This window comes from Dioszegia hungarica (genome assembly GCF_025882075.1).
Source record: "Dioszegia hungarica strain PDD-24b-2 chromosome Unknown MKK02contig_7, whole genome shotgun sequence".
NCBI classification, from domain to species: domain Eukaryota; kingdom Fungi; phylum Basidiomycota; class Tremellomycetes; order Tremellales; family Bulleribasidiaceae; genus Dioszegia; species Dioszegia hungarica.
The window spans coordinates 851,539-868,756 of record NW_026515769.1 but is presented as its reverse complement, the minus strand read 5'-3'; the positions used below and the strand labels follow the sequence as shown (position 1 = coordinate 868,756).

Below are 17,218 nucleotides of genomic sequence, written 5' to 3'. Positions count from 1 at the left end.
ATGTTCGTTTCTGCTGTATTCCCTTCCATCCGCGATCCGCTATTGAAACGGTATTTACAACTCCTCCAGAAGACAACCTAGAAATGACCGTGGTCCCGAAGGATCCTCTCGCCCATCTATACCATCAGCTACGTTCCGCGCTCCATATCGGTAGTGAACATAGTTGATATACCGGACTGACACCCCGCTTCTTCCCGCCTGCACCCGGGTTCTCGCTATATCGCCGCCCGCGCTGCGCCGTCCCTCCGCCGCCCGAATCAACCTGCAGTTTCCCGCTGTCGGCCGCGGCTGCAGCGGACGCAGCGGGGGAGGAGTTTGGCATCGGATTCGCTGTCGGGAGTGGAGGGGACATTGGGCCGGGATTCATCTGTGGCTTTACTATCAGCTACGATCTGCCCGTGGTGGGAGGTTTACAACTCACTCTGCCTCGTCCGGCCCCACCGAGGCTCAGACGCCTAAGCAGCCCCTGCCCCTTTGCTACGTTCTCCGCGAAGACTCCCCCGCCCACTGAGGGTGGACCCCCCACTGGCACGCCTGCGCCATTGCTCGGTAAGCCCGCTGATCCCGCACCGCCCCCGAAACCCGAAAGCATCGCGCTGATCCCGCTCTGTCCTCCTGCTTTCCCAGGACTCATTCCCAGTCCACCTCCTCCGCCGGCCACACTGAGACCTGCCCCGGTGCCACCAGCGCCAGCACTCGCGGGCTGGCCAGAGGGGTTACTCATGCTCACCGCCCTCCGCGTATGCGCCGTCCAGCTGCTCCGGGACATATCCGAGATATCCCCAAACTCGAGCGCGTCGTGCGTCTCATGGTCGTCCCCATGATCATATTCACCGCTGGTCGTGCTAGAGAAGGACTGGTGGTGTGGGTGAGTGGGCCGAGCGGCGAGGATCGATGGTTGTGAGTTAGGGGATTTACCGAGTGAAAAGGAGGTGGATGCCCATTTGAGGATGGACGAGTTGGGGTTGCCGTTGCCGTTGCCGTTGGGAGCGGTGGCGGAGGATGGGGAGATGGCAAAAGAGGGAGAGAAGGGAGTTTGGGGGCTTGCACCGGGCGAGGAGGATTGGGTGGAGGATGTGGAGGGGTGGTGTGCGTGTCCCGCTGGACCTGGGGCGGGTTGCGCGGAGGCGGCGGTGTCGATGTGCGGGCCGGAGGAGGAGCCGATGGGGATGGGGGCGGTCATACTGGATGCTGTAGGTTGCGGGGAGACGATTGGCGAAGTTGAAACGGCCTATACCGCCGGTCGCGATCCCTGTCGAAGCGTAAAGCCAGGGGTGATAGAGGTCCAAGGGGTCCAGCAAGAAAGGAGGGGAGACGCTCGAGCTCGCAATCCAAACACAGGTGTAGATCAGGTACAGCGGAGACAGGAGGTTGGACGTTGAATATTGAATGGTGATTGATATCTGATGAAACGCCTGGTCCTGTCAGCCTTGTCCTTGGAGAAACGAAGTCTCTCATAGCTTAACTCACTGACTTGCGAGCGTAGTTACACGGCTTGTGGCTGTCTCACAGTTGTAGTGTGAGAGATAGTAGAGGAAGGTGAGGATGCAGGATGATTGCCTCGGGCATGGTTGACCTTGCCGAGGGGTCTCCGCACTGACACGCGCTATAATAAAACGCCACTAACCACTAGTGGCATTTCCCCGCATTTATCTAGCTTGGACCCTGAAATCTTACCCCGCACACAGTCCACCGCTTCTCTCGGCATCAAATTCCGGCGCCGGAGATGGCGCCGGGTCCGCAGCTTCACTAGCTGCCAGGTGGGAGCTGTCATGTTGCGAGGTACCGAGTGGATGATCATGAACGGTACACCAAGTGCCCAACAAGCTGTACGAACGACCAAATTGCAGGCGGAGTAGGAGGCGAGTGAGCGCTGCGTTCGGGCACGGACGCCGAGTTTCAAAGGAGGATTGAAGGTGCTCAGGTCCTTGCCAACTTGGGCCGCTTACTGATCGTGCCCAAGCCAAGCACTTTTAAGACACCTACAAGGATGTCATCCGACGGGGCTGTCGAGACTCGAGGCCTGCTGCAATGCATCAGTCCACCAGCAGCTCGTGGAAGCCTTTCCTGCCCGTGGCAGCTGTCCAACGCGACTTGTTTCGTCTTGTTTCAGAGTTTGCCGTCACATTCCGATCGAACCTTTCCCTGAGGATGAGAAAATCAAACGCGACTACTGATGAAAGCTCCTCCATCGCTTCCACCCTCTGACTTCATCGACAATTCCCTGTGTATACTCTCGCTCTGGTAGCGAATAATCAACTCTGTGAGTGCGTCGTTTCTCCCGCATCGACAGCATGACATGCGTGATACTTGTCGCGGAGCATTCGTATGTGACGCTCAGGGACGCGCTTGAAGGTCGAGAAGCGAGGTGGAATGGCTCCGTGCGAAGCAGTGCAGACGGGGCGCGCCCAATTTTATGAAAAACGTCTAGCTACACAAGTCAGCATTCACCAAGCTGACCCATAAGCTGCTATTGGTCATATTCATACACAACACAGCTCGCGGCTTAGATATCTAGAACACGTTCTTTCCTTTCACACACACCCGTCAGACTCCGCCACTCCAACATCGCCTCGACCTCGAATCTCGAGTACAAGAGACTCGGAGCGCACCAACACTCTTTACATCCCCACTACTTCCTCATCACACCCGAGTCACGATGCTCGCACTCCTACACCTTCTCTGCCTCCCCTTGCTCTCATACGCACTCTCCAATGACGCTATGCGCCAGCGCCGGGTGTACCAACTCGTCACCGACCGCTTTGCCTCGCCGTCCAATTCCTCCTCGGCCCCATGTAACGTCGCGTCCGCGCCGTACTGCGGGGGCACATACAAGGGGATCGTCGGCAAGCTGGACTATATCAAGGGGATGGGATTTGATACAGTCTGGATATCGCCGGTGGTTTCGAATATCGGGGGGACGACGGGTCACGGGCAGGCGTATCATGGGTACTGGACTTTGGACCCTGCGAAGCTTGTAAGCTAACCCTCACCTTCAGGTCTTGCACTAGGACAGCTGGACACGAGCTTACGATCAGAATGACAACTTCGGGACGGCAGATGACCTCAAGGCGCTGAGCGCTGCGTTGCACGCGAAGGGGATGTACCTCATGGTCGACGTGAGCTCACTCGCGCACATGTACGCTGCTGTTCGAGCTGACATTTAGATTGTCGTGAACCACGTCGCCGCCACCTCCGGCTCCTCCTTCTCCCCCTCATCATCTTATGGCCAATTCTCAACTGCCGCCTCCTACCACCCCTTCTGCTGGATCACCGACTACACCAATCAGACCCAAGTCGAGCAGTGCTGGCTCGGTGACGACCAAGTCGCGCTCCCTGACCTCAATACCGACTCCTCCACCGTCAGCGCCTACTGGAACGCCTGGATCAAAAAGCTCGTTTCCGACTACTCGATCGATCTCATCCGGATCGATACCGTCAAGCACGTCGCGCAGTCATTCTGGCCCTCCTTCCTCGCTTCTGCTGGCGTAGGGAACGTCGGCGAGGTCCTCGATGGTAGTCCAAGCTATGTGGGCGCGTACCAGAAATCGGCGCAGATCAACCCGTTCAACTACCCCATCTACTACCCGCTCGTCCGCGCCTTCAACGGGACGGGAGGTAATATGACGGAATTGATCAATATGTCGGGAAGCGTCAAGTCGAGCTTCAGCGACCCGACGCTGCTCGGTGGCTTCTTGAACAACCACGACAACCCACGGTTCGAGTCTTGGGTGTCGGACGCGGCGGTAAGTTGCCGGGACTGCGGGAGCCGCCAGGACACAGCTAACGATTTTCAGCTCATCAAGAACGCCCACGCCTACTCGTTTGTCTCGGACAGCGTGCCATACCTGTACTACGGTTCCGAGTGAGTATACGCGGCAGGAACATCTATGAGCAAAGCTGACCAAACAGGGCTGGTTTCAAGGGTGGTGCCGACCCGCTCAACCGCGAACCCCTCTGGACTTCCAACTTCAACACCGGCTCCGTAAGCTACCATAAGCCTACATGTCTCCGCGCAAAGCTGACTCAGCAGGACTTGTACAAGTTCTTCGCTTCTCTCAACGCTGCTCGTGCCGCAGCTGGAAACGCCAGCACCAGCTTCTACACCACTCAGGTTAGTGTCCATCCCCCGGTCGCCACGCGACGTGCCGCTGATCCGCTAGATGACCCTCACCTCTCTCTCCGCCAAAGACCTCCTCATCGCCAAGGGCCCCCTTCTGTCCGTCCTGACCAGCCGCGGCGCGTCCGGAGCTTCCAACAGTATCAACATCCCCCAGACCTCTTCTGGCTGGGGCAACAACGTGGCCATCACCGACGCCCTGACCTGCGCGCAGTTCAACACCGCCTCGAACGGCGCGCTGTCAGTACCTATCGAAGGGGGCATGCCGCGGGTTTTGATCGAGACGAGCAAGCGGGGCAGCTTGTGCTCGAATTCCACGAGCACAAACACTTCGACAGGTGGCAAGAGCGCGGCGGGGCGGAGAGGGGTAGTGGATGGGATGTTGGCGCTGAGTGCGGGTGCGGTAGCTCTGCTGGGCGGGGCGATGATGCTGTGAGAAGAGAAGTGAAGAGAAGAGAATGAGCAGTCTTGGTCTAGGTCCTGGTTGGCTTTGAGTGGGATGCATGGACAATGTGTCGTATAGATGTCATCAACATTTGGTCCTGTGGTACGGTACAACAAGCGATGCTCGATCGATGGCAGCTACATGAGCAGGCTGCGTCTGGTCAGGAATCAGCGATCGTCCATTAGGCAGTTGAGGATGTCCAACTCACCTTTAGAGGCCATGATGGGTCTGCTCTGTCTCCCTCCCTTTCGAATGGGGTAGACTTTCCGTGGTCCCTCCCATCCTCTTCTCATGGCCGCTCTGCACTCTGCTGCTGCCCACCCCCCTGCTCTCCGGTCCGCAGCTCCCTATCCAGCTCCGCCCACGCCTCATTCTTCTTCATATTCCGCCCCTTCGCATCTTCCCTATTGCGTGTCGTCCGATCTATTCTCTATGAGATCAGCACCCCTTCATACTCCTCCGCTTGTCTCACAATACAGACGCACCTCTTTCCTCAAACACATGGTCAAAGCCTGTTTCTCGCCATTACACAACCCCGCCCATCTGACGAGCATACCGCGCGCATGGCACTCATTCAGGGCAGTGATGAGGTCCGCACATGCCAATTGACGCTCTGGGACGCCGAGGGGCGCGTGCATGGTGCTCTCTGGTTGATGGGACGGTGAGGACGAGGAAGGGTAAAGAGATCGTTGCGTTGGTCGAGTTGGGTGGCAAAATGACTCATCGGAAATTTCGGCGAAGTCGACCTGCTTGACCTCCTACATACTGCTCATTACCTTCCACCTTCCTTGTGTCAAGAACCACAGCTCAGCATGGCCACCATCACCAGCCCACTCCGCGCTCTTGTCCGCTCGCGCCCATATGCGGTGCTCTCAGCTGCCGCAGCTGGTCCATCTGCGGCAGCAGGTCCATCCCGGATCGCAGCTCTAGCTGCCGCCCGACCATACTCTACCCCTTCATCCACCTCAGCTCGGTCCCTCTCCGCGTCGCCCAAGACCCTCAGGGTCCATTTTATCGCTACAAGGAGATGGAACAGCTCAGCCGCATCGTCTCGTCTGCCGGGGACGGAAGAAGTATCAGATGAGAATCTGCGTTTGGAGGCTCCTGGACCCGAGTCTAAGCCACAGCAACTTGGGCAGATCGTACCTAGACTGTAAGTCTTCGCTCATGCGCTCCGGTCACGCGGCCTATCATCATATCCGCCTAATGCGTGAAAGAGGACAGAGGAGATCAAGCTAGAGCCAGCGCTGGCGCTGATGCTCCAGATCCCTCACTTTCACATGTACAGCCAATGGCTGCGGTCATCGCTCAACGCACGAGTTCTCCAAGCAGGCGTATACGAAGGGGATCGTACTCGTGCAGTGCCCAGAATGTAAGAACAGGCACTTGATAGCGGATCACCTGGGGTGGTTCAAGGTGAGTTGTCTCTCTACTTCCTCGCAAAGAGATAAACATCTCTTCGGCGGTTGTAAGTGCCGAGGAGGAACCCGAGAAATGGGCTGACTATCTCCAGGAGAGCACGGAAGAGGGCAATCTTAAGAACATAGAGGATCTCATGAAGGCCAAGGGGGAGACAGTACGGACTGGCCAGGTCAACTGGGACGGGGACATCGAGTACGACGGGGAGACCAAGGCGTAGTAGGCGTAGTCGGAGATACGCATCAAGATAGATCATTCGGATCAAGTATAATACAACCCCTCCATCCAGCATATGTACAGCATGTACCGCACCACTCCACCCTTCCAGCATCAAACACCAGCCAGGGCCCTCCTCCACCCTTCTCCTTCAGCCATCAGCACCCGGCCCACCTCCCCAATCTCCATCCCCAGCGCGACTCTGCGGTCGTCCTGGCTGATTTTGGGGTCGGGCGAGGCTGTCATGGCGTGCGACGCGATAAGGGAGGAAAAGACGAGAAGGAGCTCCGAGGGGGATAAGAGATCATTTGATCCGAGGAGAGATCGGGTGAGATTATCGTGGTCTGACCTCACCTGCTTTGTCAGCTTACACTCCGTTCATGCGAGGAAGTGCCAGCTTACTGCTCGCCATTGTATCTCCGGCACACCTTCTCGCCGGACACATCGTACCATAGCCGCCAGCATCATCTTCTGCTGTTCACTGCATGACTTGACGAAGAGCGCGACGGGCGAAGAAGACATTTGGTTTAAGACACCCATCATTTCTTTGGCGGTGACGGGGTGCGGAGTGTCGTGCTTCTCTAGTATGATCTCGACGGCGCGCCTGTGAAGGTCAGCTGGGCCACAGATCACCAATCTGAACGTCGAAGCTCGCCTGCACGCATCGAGCACACGCCTCGCATCTCCATTCGTACCCGCCATCTTTGTCGCCGCCAATGCGATGGCATCTGGCTGAAGCACCTTATGCTCCTCCCTGCTTTTTGGGTGCGCGATGAGCCGAGACTGCACAATCTCGATGAGGTTCTGCCGGTCGTACGGCTGGAACAAGAGCGTCTGGAGACCTGCATGATCAGCTCATTGCCCGGTGAAGGCCCAGGTCCGTCAAGCTAACCTAGCCTGGATTTGATTTTAGCTGCGAGCTGCTGAGGCAGGTCCATCCTATTCGCGACGGCAATGACGAACAGCTGAGAGTCGCGCATAGTCGGCCAGTTGAAGAAGTTGTAGACGACGTCCTGCTTGGTGGTGAGGAGCTGATCGAGTTCGTCCATGAGCACAACACTGACATATGAGCTTTCACTTCCAGACTACACGAAGTAGCGGAAAGCTCACAAGGTATGACCTCTTGGACCCCGCGCTCCTCCGGTCTTACGGTTGAAGTGCGCCTCCAGACCTCGTAGGGCGGTCTTGGATGATGTGGCCTGAGCGCCGGAGATGGCTTCCCAGAGAACAGTGTAGGCATGCTGAGGAGAGGGGATCTTGAGGCCGTTGATCTCGACGTATGAGAAGGGAGGCAATTCCTGACAGGAGTTAGCTGCGAGCTCCTAACATGGTCGAGGGCATTTGAGCTCACGCCATCCTCTGCTTTCCGCTTGAGCTCCTTCACTACCGCATGGACCGTTGCTGTCTTTCCTGTTCCTGGCACTCCAGCAATATCTGAAATGTCAGCTTAGTGTACAGACAGCAGTATACGCAAGCTCACAGAGACAGCCCCCTCCGCCACCTTCCACCCCTTCTTCCACCTTACTCAGCACCTCCACAAACTCCTCCTCCCGACAAGGCAGAGACTCTGGCGTCGCACCGACGTGTAAGAGGCGCAGAGCTCTCTGATACGGGTCAACAGGCAGATCATCCAGATCCGGTATGGAGGAAGGGATATGTGTAGTCGAGGCTTGCGGATGAGGCAGCTTCTTGCCCTTCTTCGGTGTGCGCCCAGGCGCCGCTTGGATCGTCTTGCGCTTCTTTGCTGGCCGAGCGGGCGCTTTGACCCTTGCTGCTGCAGGGCGCTTCCGCTTCTTTGGCGTGCCTTCTTCCGCCTCCTCCTCGTCGTCTGATCCTTCGCCCACTGCCGCCTCGCTCCCGCTGGCCGCATCATCCTCGCTTTCTACTTTATCCTCCACAGGCTCGGGCAGTGCTACGGTCGGCACCGTCCATCCTTGTCCGCTCTTCCCGCCTTCCCTCCACTCGTCTAGATCCACCCGCCATGCCAGACCGCCCTTCGCCCCCTTGTCGAACGCGCGCTCGCACCAGTACACGTCTTTCTGGATGTATGTCCAGCCGCGGACGACAGACTTGATCGGGTCGTATTTCTGCTTCCAGGAGGCTCGAGAGTAGATCTCGACGGTACGGAGGAGGAGGGTAACGGGGATAGGGGTAGACACGGGTCGGACCGGCGAGGCGGCTAGAAGTAGCTCGTTCTAGACGGTCAGCTCGCTTCCTCAGAACGTGGATATAGTTGGCTTACATCTTCGACTGTGATGTTCTTCATGATACTCGGCAGATCCCTTCTTCGGAAACACCAATGTATTTCCGCCATCTTGACTGTCTTTTCCCCTTCCTCCCCTTCATCCTCTTCCTCAGCTCCGTCCCCTTCATCATCGTCTTCTTCCTTCTTTACCTCCTCCTCCCACATCTTCGTGATCACTCCCACTCCCTCACCATTCCCATCCACCGAGACGACCACCCCGTCACCCACTGTAAATCGGGTATCGTCGTCCCCTTTCGCCTTGCCTTTCCCCTTCCGCCGGCCGGGAGTGTTTGTGCCAGCCACCGAGCGCCTCAGGGACGTATAGTGAGGAGTATCAGAGTTTTCGGGGTAGATAGCGGGGGACAGCCATTGGTACGTCGTCGCGGTGTCGGAAGGGGCGGCGAGGGACGGGGAGGGGAAAGGGGAGGGGGTGAAGACTGCGCCGCGGGTCGAGCGGCGAGGTGTGAGGGCCATGATGCGAGTGTCTCGTTGTGTTGCTCGTCCGGTATGTGGGAGCGGATTGGCGCCCTTCTGCTCTGCTTCTGACCTGTCTGGCCGAGAGATCTTAAGCAGAAGTGGTAAGAGCGCGTTATAGCTGCTGGCCGTTCAAAGCTCAGCGCCAAAGCGAAGTCCGTGCGACGTGTTTCATCTTTTCGGAGCTTGTGGCGCTCCAGTGTGGCACCCCCTGCCGCTTGGTCACGTCCACATCTGGCTATCAGTCAAGGTCAGCCCGCCTCACCAGCGTCATATCCGTCGTCATTGTCGATAGAACGTACCAGAGCATAAGGTCGACGTGAGGCTCCCATTCATCGGGAAGCCCAATGACGAGCTGGGGTGCGTCTCTAATCCTCGCCAGTTCGCCACCCAAAGGATTCCCCAGTCCTCTACGCAACACCCAGCTAGCATCGAGCTGTATAAGAAGCGGAGTCATGCCCTGAGGTCCTCTCTCTTCCCTACACTCTCCGTTTACTACACCTATTATGCCTTTCTGCTGCATTCCTCCATTCCGTGTCGCCAGACGAGAAGAAGCCTTGTTCGGTCCGAATGGCTCGTCTCCGACCATTCAGCTGAGTGTGTTCGACATGACTGAGGACGGCTACCCTTGGACCTTGCATCCCCACGGATCCATCGAGGAGCTGATCACCGGGCTCCGGAAGGATTTCGAGGAGGTGGCCACGACAGAAGGATTCCGCATTCGTTTCCGGAAGACCATCACGCTTCCCACTGGGCAGACCGGACCATTTCAGACCCAAGCACAAATCAGACTTGGCCAGTCATCAGAGCTCAACGGCAGAAGCGGTCTGATCCATCCCGGCGTCTGTCCCTCTGGCGAAGCAGAATGCAACCTCGACAACACCTGCCAAGCCATGTTCCTGCCCCTGCTGGTCTTCGGGGATGCCAGCATCTCTGAGGATGTCTCCGCTGCAGCAGAAGGCGGTGGTTGGCGGCTGGGGAGCTTTGTGCCAGACTCCATTTCCTGGCATACTCAGGCTGAAGACGATGTTCCGACAGCGTCACGAAGTCATGGGACATGCCCAGGGCTCACCGCCTTGGTGTCGCGAGATACATGGGGCCGCGGACACTATCACTGCAAGAGCCGTCCGGACGCGCAATTGAGCATCGGGACCGCCAAGTTCCGAGTCACCTCGGCTGCTGAGGATACTCTGAACGTGGCTGTGGAAGTCTCAATCAGCGTGGGATTCGACTTTGACCTTCTTGAGGACGCGAAAGCCCTAGCAGTGCCGGACGAGCCTCAGAGAAGGATGCCCGTGATGGGTGGTGCGCGCCAGTTTCGGTAGGGCCAGCTGGGGCGAAGGGGGTCCAATGAGATTCTGATCAGTCACACACAACGTATACGCTTCTCCATGCAGGACTTCGCCGATCCTTAGATGCCATCAGCCCTGACCTGACTGCGACGTCTTCGTTGAATAATCACGTCTCAGCAGATTTCGGCCATGCCAAGCCCATCGCTGTCCTTGCGAACAGCCTTGACAGCCACCTAGACTAGTATCGCGGAGTCGAGCACTCGAAGCTCGATGTGACAGTTCACGTGGGCATACACTCGATGCTTTATGCGCCCACCTTTCTCAGTGGTACGGTGCCAATGGATATGACAGTCTGTATCCACGATTTTGTCAGCTTTGGTGGCTGGCTAGCTAGAAACATCTCTAATTGTAGCTGGAAACGTTTTTTGGCCACTTGACTCATTGAGAGACCATGTCCACTTTGCTCGACCTTCTTCTTCACCACCCAGATGACCTTCCTCTTCATCCGTGTCATCTTAGGATCTATGTACAGCTGGCGACATCTTCCTGCCTGGTCACTCTGCCAGCTACTCTGCCACATGCACAGGCGCCTCAGTAAAAAATCCGTCGCGTATCATGCTCAGCGTGAGCGCTTGCTTTGGTTCTTCGGTAATCCGGCTTCTATGACGCGTTCTCGTAATGTCTCAGCGATTCCGGATCATGCCGGATGATTCTAACCCAAAGCGGTAACTTGAGGAAGGTTTCGCTTGAGATCCGAAGGAACCCCAGATTCCATTCCGCCCTTGCCATTCAACTTCATTCAGCTCACTATGCCTCTCTCAGGTAGATTCGCATGCCTCTAGATGCCTCTAGCCACGGAGCGGCTACGGCTCGTCCGAGCTCCTGAGCCGAGCCGTAGGCTGTCGGATCCGCCGCTCATTCAACCCGGTCTGCATTCCGTCGCTGACCTTCACTGTAAACTTACTCTAGCCATTGAAGCTGGATTGCGCCGCTACTAATCTCTAGGCACCCGACCACCATCCTCGCTTCTGATCCGATGACATCGTTCCCCATTCACTTGAACAGTTATTTATCTTCTCTTCACGCCAGATATACCACACCCGGCCGGCTGTGCCTGATCAATCCGGCCCAGGTCTAGACGTAGTGCTTATCAAGCTCTAGGAATGTTTCACCACTTGGCGCTCTGCAGTCGATGCGTTGCTCGCTATCCACTCGCTCTCTCGGAGTTGAGATCGACGATGGGGCTATATCAAAAACGCAACAGGCAAGAGGTCGGAGGATAGCTAAGCCTACGCGAATGGGTGCTGAGAGTAAGTGAAGCTTATGGCGTGGTTCTTGTCCGCTAGCGAGATCGAGATGGCGAGGGAGTATGGATATAAGAGACCGCGGACCTTCTTCCTTCCTGTGTTCTTATCCCTCACTTGTCTCTCCCCTCCTCGCCTTCGCATCGACCTCACTCCCGCTCACTTCTCTCACTACCATTCCCACTTCTTCCACCTCCCATCTCACCCCAGCTCTAGACCAGTGTACGCCCTTCAAGATGCGCTTCACCAACCTCCTCCCGGCTCTCGCCCTTCTGTCATCTGTACTCGGGCGCGCATCGCCGGCCACTTCGCCCAACCCTCGATACCTCGTCAACCGAGCCCTCGCCAATGTCAATGCTTGTGTCACAGTCGCTGTCGGAACAAATGTCCCCCCGATCGTCGTGGCTGTTATCGGCTCGATCAAGGTGGCAGTTCAAGAGACGTGAGTTCCAGTCAGTGTCCGTCTCACATAGTGATGCTGACGGAGTAGTCTTTGCTTGTGTACCGTCAACGCCGTTGGAGGACCCGTCGCAACCGCAACCTCCGCCACCGCGATCTCGAACGCGCTCAGCCGCGACACGGGCATCACTGTAACCACCCTGCCCGTCGCCGGTCCTGGGGTGACTACCTCCATCACTGTCGGGGCATTGAACGACCTTCTGAGACCACTCGGTCTGGACCTTACCAGCCTCTTCATCAACGCTTTGATCCAAGCTGTGAGTGGTCTGCATACCTGTCGCTACTTTCTGTCTGACACCCTAGTTGCCCGCAGTCGTCCCTGTCAGTGGGACCAACAACGCTTGTGCCAACTACCCTACTAGCGGAACCTTCGAGCCTGTTGCACCTACGACCGCCCAGTGCGGCGACTGCTTCTTCCGTGAGTCATCTCAGCCGTCATGTGTCTTGGGCTGCGCTGACCTGGACCAGGATGTACCGGCACCACCCCCTTCCTCTGCCCCAACACTTCCGGCGGCGGCAGGTTCTGCAGTAGCACCGAATGCTCCGGTCCTTCGGCAGGTGCTATCACTATGCGTCGGTGGTTGGCCAACCAGGCGAACGTCGACCTCCTCTGCCCCACTGGCCTCACCGCATGTGCCATCCCCGGTCGGAGCGTCAAGGCTGGTCTCAAGGTGGACTGCCTGGACACCAAGAGCGACGTGGAGACTTGTGAGTTTACTTTCCCTCTTTACTCTCCTCATACCTGCCCGTGTTTCCCACTCCCTCCTCCATTGCCATCGCTTGCTGCTTCTTGTCCTTCCCCATGTGGAACCTAGCTACCCCCCTCTCCACCCCGTCTTGCTTGTCTGATATGCCCAGCGCTGATGATCAGGCGGCGGTTGCGAATTCCCTCTTCACGGCCAGCCCAAGGGCGTCGACTGCAGCGTCATCGACAACGCCGGAAGCGTCTCGTGCGTCAACGGCCAGTGCATCGTCCACTCCTGCAGGCCCGGCTTCGTCCTCGTCGGCTCTGACTGTGTACGGGCTCTCAAGATCGAGTAGATGGGGGCAGGTGGTAGGCTTGAGCGCTCGTAGACGCTGGACTATAATGTTTTATATAGATTGATAGGACAATCATTAGGACTCTATCTAGGGTGTAGGACAATCATAAGGGGTCATCATGACGAATATAGACACATGTATCAACTTGACCCGCTATTGTTCACTGCGCACCTAGGTCCTCTGGCTGGTGCTGCAGGAAAGTCAAGTTGACACTGAGATTGCACATTGCGCGGAAACAACATGCATCTTGGGTGGCAAAATGCCACGCTCGGCGAGTTGGCCAATGCAGGGGTGGCTGGCGATCTCACACGACTTCAAACACGATCGGGACCTCGCTAGCTCATCTATCTTCTCCCTTCATACCACTGCTCCTATCCGCATGCTCGCCTGTCCCGGAGTGTTTCAGTCCCTAGATCTAAGCCAGATCAGATCCCAAAGGAGCATCTCCAATGAGATTGCTGGTGACACGCCAGGAGAACCCTCGCGCGGCGGCGCGCCTCCACTCACTCTTTTGACCTGATATGCCCCTGGATGTCAAGTGTTTGAGTAGATTGTAAGCCCACATAGATCGTGTCTAGTCCTTGTAAGGCGTGAAAGGATGCCTGACACTGTACTCTGCTTCTTGCACCGCCTTGCCACCCAGAGCTGCAGGCCCCGTGCATATAATGAAACCCCTCTATCCCTCTGATCGCCCACATCCCTTTCCCGCCATCTATCTCTTATTCCCTCTGACGCATCCGTACTTCACCGATCCCCATACGCGCAACAGGACAGACGGTTTCTCACCGATCCCTGGACATGTCGAGAGAAAAGACCGGCGTCTCTCGTGCCGGCGGAGACTTGGGCCAGGCCATCGGCTGGCTCCTGCGCTCATGCTTGACCGGTCGCGGGACCGACGAGGAGCCCAAGTACGACCCCTCGCAATTCATACAGCCGCCTGCCGACCAAGAGATGCGGCCGCGCTACCCCTACACGGTTCACGCCCACCTCAATACGAAGTACGGGTCAACCTATGGAGGACCTGGTTCTCGACTGACCCGCATTCCCACACTCGAGGATGCTTGTGAGCGACTGGCGTCTAACGTCGAAGCGCGTTTGAGAGGAGCGATCAGCAGGGTGCCCGATCGCACCTGCACATTCCGGCTCTCCACCGCGGTCAACCATACCGGCGACGATCGCGGTGGCGCTTCAGTTTCTGACGTTCTGATGGCCTTGCTGTCTGGGATGTCAGATCGAGGCGAATGGCATTCTGAGAATCCCGAACGGCCGTGTACTCGGGAGGACATTGAGACATCGCGGCTGACGTTCTGCGACCCTACCATCATCGAGACTCAAGTCAGCCTCGGCCAAGGCAAGGTCTCCCCTACATCCGGACGCGAGGGGCATGAGTACACCGTCAACCTGGGGTCAATGTCCATCAGCGTGCAACCCATGTCAGCAGACGACGGCGATACCAAGACCGCGATAACAGACGACGATATTGCCTGCATCCCTCTCCGATGGGCTGGTACAATGATGCGGAATCCCGAGGACGAGGAGAGCATGTGCGGGCGCTACGCAAGCGGTCCAGACAAACCCATCCCCTTTGGTACCCTCCACGTCTCATTCCGAGTGAGCAATGTCGACTCGGAGGGAGCGAGCTCGGAGGCGGAAGAGGTCAAGATGGTCTTCCCGCTCCATGCGAGCTTCGTCACTTGGGCCGACCCCAGAATGCAAGTGTGGTATCCGAAGCCTGAGGAGGAAGCTGAGCCGCCCACGCCTCCCGATGCGGTGCCCGAGACCCAGACTTCGCAGCCAGAGGAGGTAGGGAAATGAGGCGTCGAGTGGGTCGTTGAGATTGTCAGTCCGAGTTCCGGTTATTCTTCGCACATACACGAAGCGTCTTTGTCTATATGTCTTTGTTCAGCTTTTCGCGTCCGTACCAGTATCATGCATACCCTTTCTGCGGAAATATCAGGCCGAGAATGCGCCGTGTAGACCCGTTGAGATCATAAGCGACCTTAGTACAGAGTCGACCGGTGCAGTCGGCGCGTTAGCCACTTGATCAGAGTCACATTTGTCCAGTATTCGACATTACACGGTCTCTAGTTGACACCAACACCTGCTCCTTTAGATCTTCCGCTCGCATACGTCCTGTTGAGTCAGCTGCAATTCCGCGGTATCTTTTCCTACAAGAAGTCAAGACTCACTTCTGACCCCCCTTGAATGGTCTAGGAGGCGGGAACATCCCCTTCATCGGGAACGTCCAGCTCCCCACCACAGGTGGCGGCTCCGGCACATCCGGCATATCCATCCCGTACCCTGACTGCGCCGGACTAGACAGGCGAGGAGGTAGCGCAGCGCCCACAGCCGGACGAGCCGCTAATGGCGGAGCCAGTGCTGAGGTGGGTCGAGCCGAGGTAGGAGGTGGTGGTGCCCTAGCCGGCGCAGGCGGGAGTCGGGGAGCTAGTGCGGGCGCGGGGGCAGAGTCCGAGTCCGAGTCGTCCTGGTATGACTGGGTCTGCTGTGGTCTGGCAGGCATGGGCGGGACCGAGCGAGGCGGCATAGCTGGCGCAGGGGGCGGGAGGTTTCGGCCAGCTGGCAGTGGCGGTGGGGTCGAGATGGATGAGATCGAGTTGGATGAGGGACGGCTAGGGAGGGCGGGAGGGATGTTCCGGCCAGCTCCGTTTGGTAAGGGCGGAGGGAGACTGCGTCCGGCGGGAGGGGCGCTCGTGCTCGGGACACGCGTAGGTAAGGCTGGAGGACCAGTAGGCCGAGGTGGAGGAGGAGGAGCTCGAGGCTAACCTGTCAGCTACATGTACTGATGGATCGACCGTTAGCTTAGACTTACAGCATTGCCACCTGGAGGTGGCGGAGGCGGTGGAGGTATACTCCGCGGTGGAGGTCCGGTGCTTTCTGGTCGACCACTGCGTCCAGGCATAGGTGGAGGGACTGGCGCGCCGCGAGCGGGAGGTGCAGGCGGGGCCGGCGGAGCGGGAGGAGCTCCGCGTCCTGGTGGAGGTGGTGGAGGAGGCGGTGGGGGTGGTCCAGACCGACCTGGTGGAGCTGGCGGTGGGGCGGACCGGCCGGGTGGAGGTGGAGGTGGCGGAGGGGCTGGGGGACCTGACCTTCCCGGCGGAGCTGGTGGTGCAGGAGGGGCGCGTGGTGGAGCAGGAGGCGCTGGCGGAGGAGGTATCCTAGACGGTGATGCTCTTGCGGCTGGCGGGGCTGGAGCGGGAGGCGCACTGCAAAGTCAGCCATACTCGACTGAGAACCGAGACCAGACTTACCTTCTTCCTGGTGGAGGCGGAGGGGCGGGAGGTCCTCTGCTCGGCGCAGATGGTGCTGGAGGCGCTGGTGGTGGCGGTGGTCCACGCCCCGGAGGAGCTGGAGGGGCTGGCGGAGCACCCATAGGTCTGGGTGGGCCAGGTGGAGGTGGAGGCGCAGGGGGCGCAGCAGACGGCTTCGGAGGCGCTCGAGATGGAGCAGCTGAAGTAGGTAGCAGGGTCGACGCACCGGCTGTACAGTCAGCTCTGCGTCCCCCCCGGGTCAGTGGGATGTGGCTCACGAGCACCGGTCTTCTTCAGCGTTGGCATACCGCCGGCGAACAGCCCAGCGAGCGCAGGTGGTCCACCGGAGCTCGGAGCTGGTACTTTCGGTGCAGCTGCCATCCCTCCCGCAACCCCGCCTCCGGATCTTCCACCTCCCCCACCGCCCCCTGCTCCACCTTCTCCGATGACGGCGCCAGTGACCGCGGGGGCGGACTTGTCGACCGTCACAGCCTTCTTCAGTCCTTTTCCACCTGTGTCTGTCAGCCATCATCCCCCTCGTTGACCGTGCTTACGACGATTAGCATGAGGGAGAACGCTCACCTTGGATCTGCGATAATAGAGCTGCGTTCATCTTGATCCGCAGTCAACCCTGGTCAGAATCGCTCGTATGACCAGCGTTGGCGGTTTATCAGCGGTAGCTGCTGCTTCTTGAGAGCTATTTCGAAGGCTGAGCCGATGGGCAGTAATCCAACTAGCGATGTGCGCCGTATTTGCTGGAGGTATATGTATGTTTGGTTCTTCTTCGCTGATGTCGTCGTTTGTATCGTCTTCGCTGCCCTTTGAGCCTCCTGCGTCACCGGCGGAATCAGATCCCCACGCCGGTGCACCGCTGAGTTACGTAAACCCGTGCCTGACCATATCCGGCCGGGCGCGGCGGACTAGAGGCTCACCA

At 58.1% G+C, this 17,218-nt stretch overlaps 9 protein-coding genes across 9 annotated transcripts; 5 read left to right on the top strand and 4 right to left on the bottom strand.

Moving 5' to 3' along the window:
* Positions 1-77: 77 nt before the first annotated feature.
* On the bottom strand, positions 78-1,183 carry MKK02DRAFT_43449 (uncharacterized protein; the record flags this gene model as incomplete). The annotated part of the gene is made up of 3 exons (XM_053092428.1): positions 78-116; positions 173-373; positions 422-1,183. 3 exons carry the CDS (start codon positions 1,181-1,183, stop codon positions 78-80), a joined length of 1,002 nt encoding a protein of 333 aa, XP_052947301.1.
* A 1,476-nt stretch (positions 1,184-2,659) lies between these two features.
* Positions 2,660-4,556, top strand: MKK02DRAFT_32349 (alpha-amylase precursor; the record flags this gene model as incomplete). The annotated part of the gene is made up of 7 exons (XM_053088490.1): positions 2,660-2,977; positions 3,039-3,119; positions 3,168-3,746; positions 3,798-3,865; positions 3,913-3,985; positions 4,034-4,114; positions 4,164-4,556. 7 exons carry the CDS (start codon positions 2,660-2,662, stop codon positions 4,554-4,556), a joined length of 1,593 nt encoding a protein of 530 aa, XP_052947300.1.
* Positions 4,557-4,854: 298 nt separating this feature from the next.
* On the bottom strand, positions 4,855-5,203 carry MKK02DRAFT_43447 (uncharacterized protein; the record flags this gene model as incomplete). The annotated part of the gene is made up of 2 exons (XM_053092427.1): positions 4,855-4,995; positions 5,051-5,203. The coding sequence occupies 2 exons, from the start codon at positions 5,201-5,203 to the stop codon at positions 4,855-4,857; spliced, it is 294 nt and encodes a 97-aa protein (XP_052947299.1).
* A 174-nt stretch (positions 5,204-5,377) lies between these two features.
* MKK02DRAFT_32348 (DNL zinc finger-domain-containing protein) lies at positions 5,378-6,204 on the top strand (the record flags this gene model as incomplete). Its single annotated transcript, XM_053088489.1, has 3 exons — positions 5,378-5,718; positions 5,831-5,981; positions 6,079-6,204. 3 exons carry the CDS (start codon positions 5,378-5,380, stop codon positions 6,202-6,204), a joined length of 618 nt encoding a protein of 205 aa, XP_052947298.1.
* A 110-nt stretch (positions 6,205-6,314) lies between these two features.
* Positions 6,315-8,919, bottom strand: MKK02DRAFT_24315 (P-loop containing nucleoside triphosphate hydrolase protein; the record flags this gene model as incomplete). The annotated part of the gene is made up of 8 exons (XM_053086876.1): positions 6,315-6,554; positions 6,603-6,779; positions 6,834-7,042; positions 7,093-7,259; positions 7,311-7,498; positions 7,552-7,634; positions 7,681-8,395; positions 8,443-8,919. The coding sequence occupies 8 exons, from the start codon at positions 8,917-8,919 to the stop codon at positions 6,315-6,317; spliced, it is 2,256 nt and encodes a 751-aa protein (XP_052947297.1).
* A 506-nt stretch (positions 8,920-9,425) lies between these two features.
* On the top strand, positions 9,426-10,453 carry MKK02DRAFT_32346 (uncharacterized protein; the record flags this gene model as incomplete). The annotated part of the gene is made up of 2 exons (XM_053088488.1): positions 9,426-10,224; positions 10,317-10,453. The coding sequence occupies 2 exons, from the start codon at positions 9,426-9,428 to the stop codon at positions 10,451-10,453; spliced, it is 936 nt and encodes a 311-aa protein (XP_052947296.1).
* A 1,298-nt stretch (positions 10,454-11,751) lies between these two features.
* MKK02DRAFT_43443 (uncharacterized protein) lies at positions 11,752-13,015 on the top strand (the record flags this gene model as incomplete). The annotated part of the gene is made up of 5 exons (XM_053092426.1): positions 11,752-11,957; positions 12,006-12,231; positions 12,278-12,392; positions 12,443-12,682; positions 12,846-13,015. 5 exons carry the CDS (start codon positions 11,752-11,754, stop codon positions 13,013-13,015), a joined length of 957 nt encoding a protein of 318 aa, XP_052947295.1.
* Positions 13,016-13,813: 798 nt separating this feature from the next.
* On the top strand, positions 13,814-14,830 carry MKK02DRAFT_43442 (uncharacterized protein; the record flags this gene model as incomplete). Its single annotated transcript, XM_053092425.1, has 1 exon — positions 13,814-14,830. One exon carries the CDS (start codon positions 13,814-13,816, stop codon positions 14,828-14,830), a length of 1,017 nt encoding a protein of 338 aa, XP_052947294.1.
* A 269-nt stretch (positions 14,831-15,099) lies between these two features.
* MKK02DRAFT_43441 (uncharacterized protein) lies at positions 15,100-16,897 on the bottom strand (the record flags this gene model as incomplete). The annotated part of the gene is made up of 6 exons (XM_053092424.1): positions 15,100-15,148; positions 15,205-15,794; positions 15,846-16,239; positions 16,285-16,513; positions 16,563-16,796; positions 16,867-16,897. 6 exons carry the CDS (start codon positions 16,895-16,897, stop codon positions 15,100-15,102), a joined length of 1,527 nt encoding a protein of 508 aa, XP_052947293.1.
* Positions 16,898-17,218: the final 321 nt, after the last annotated feature.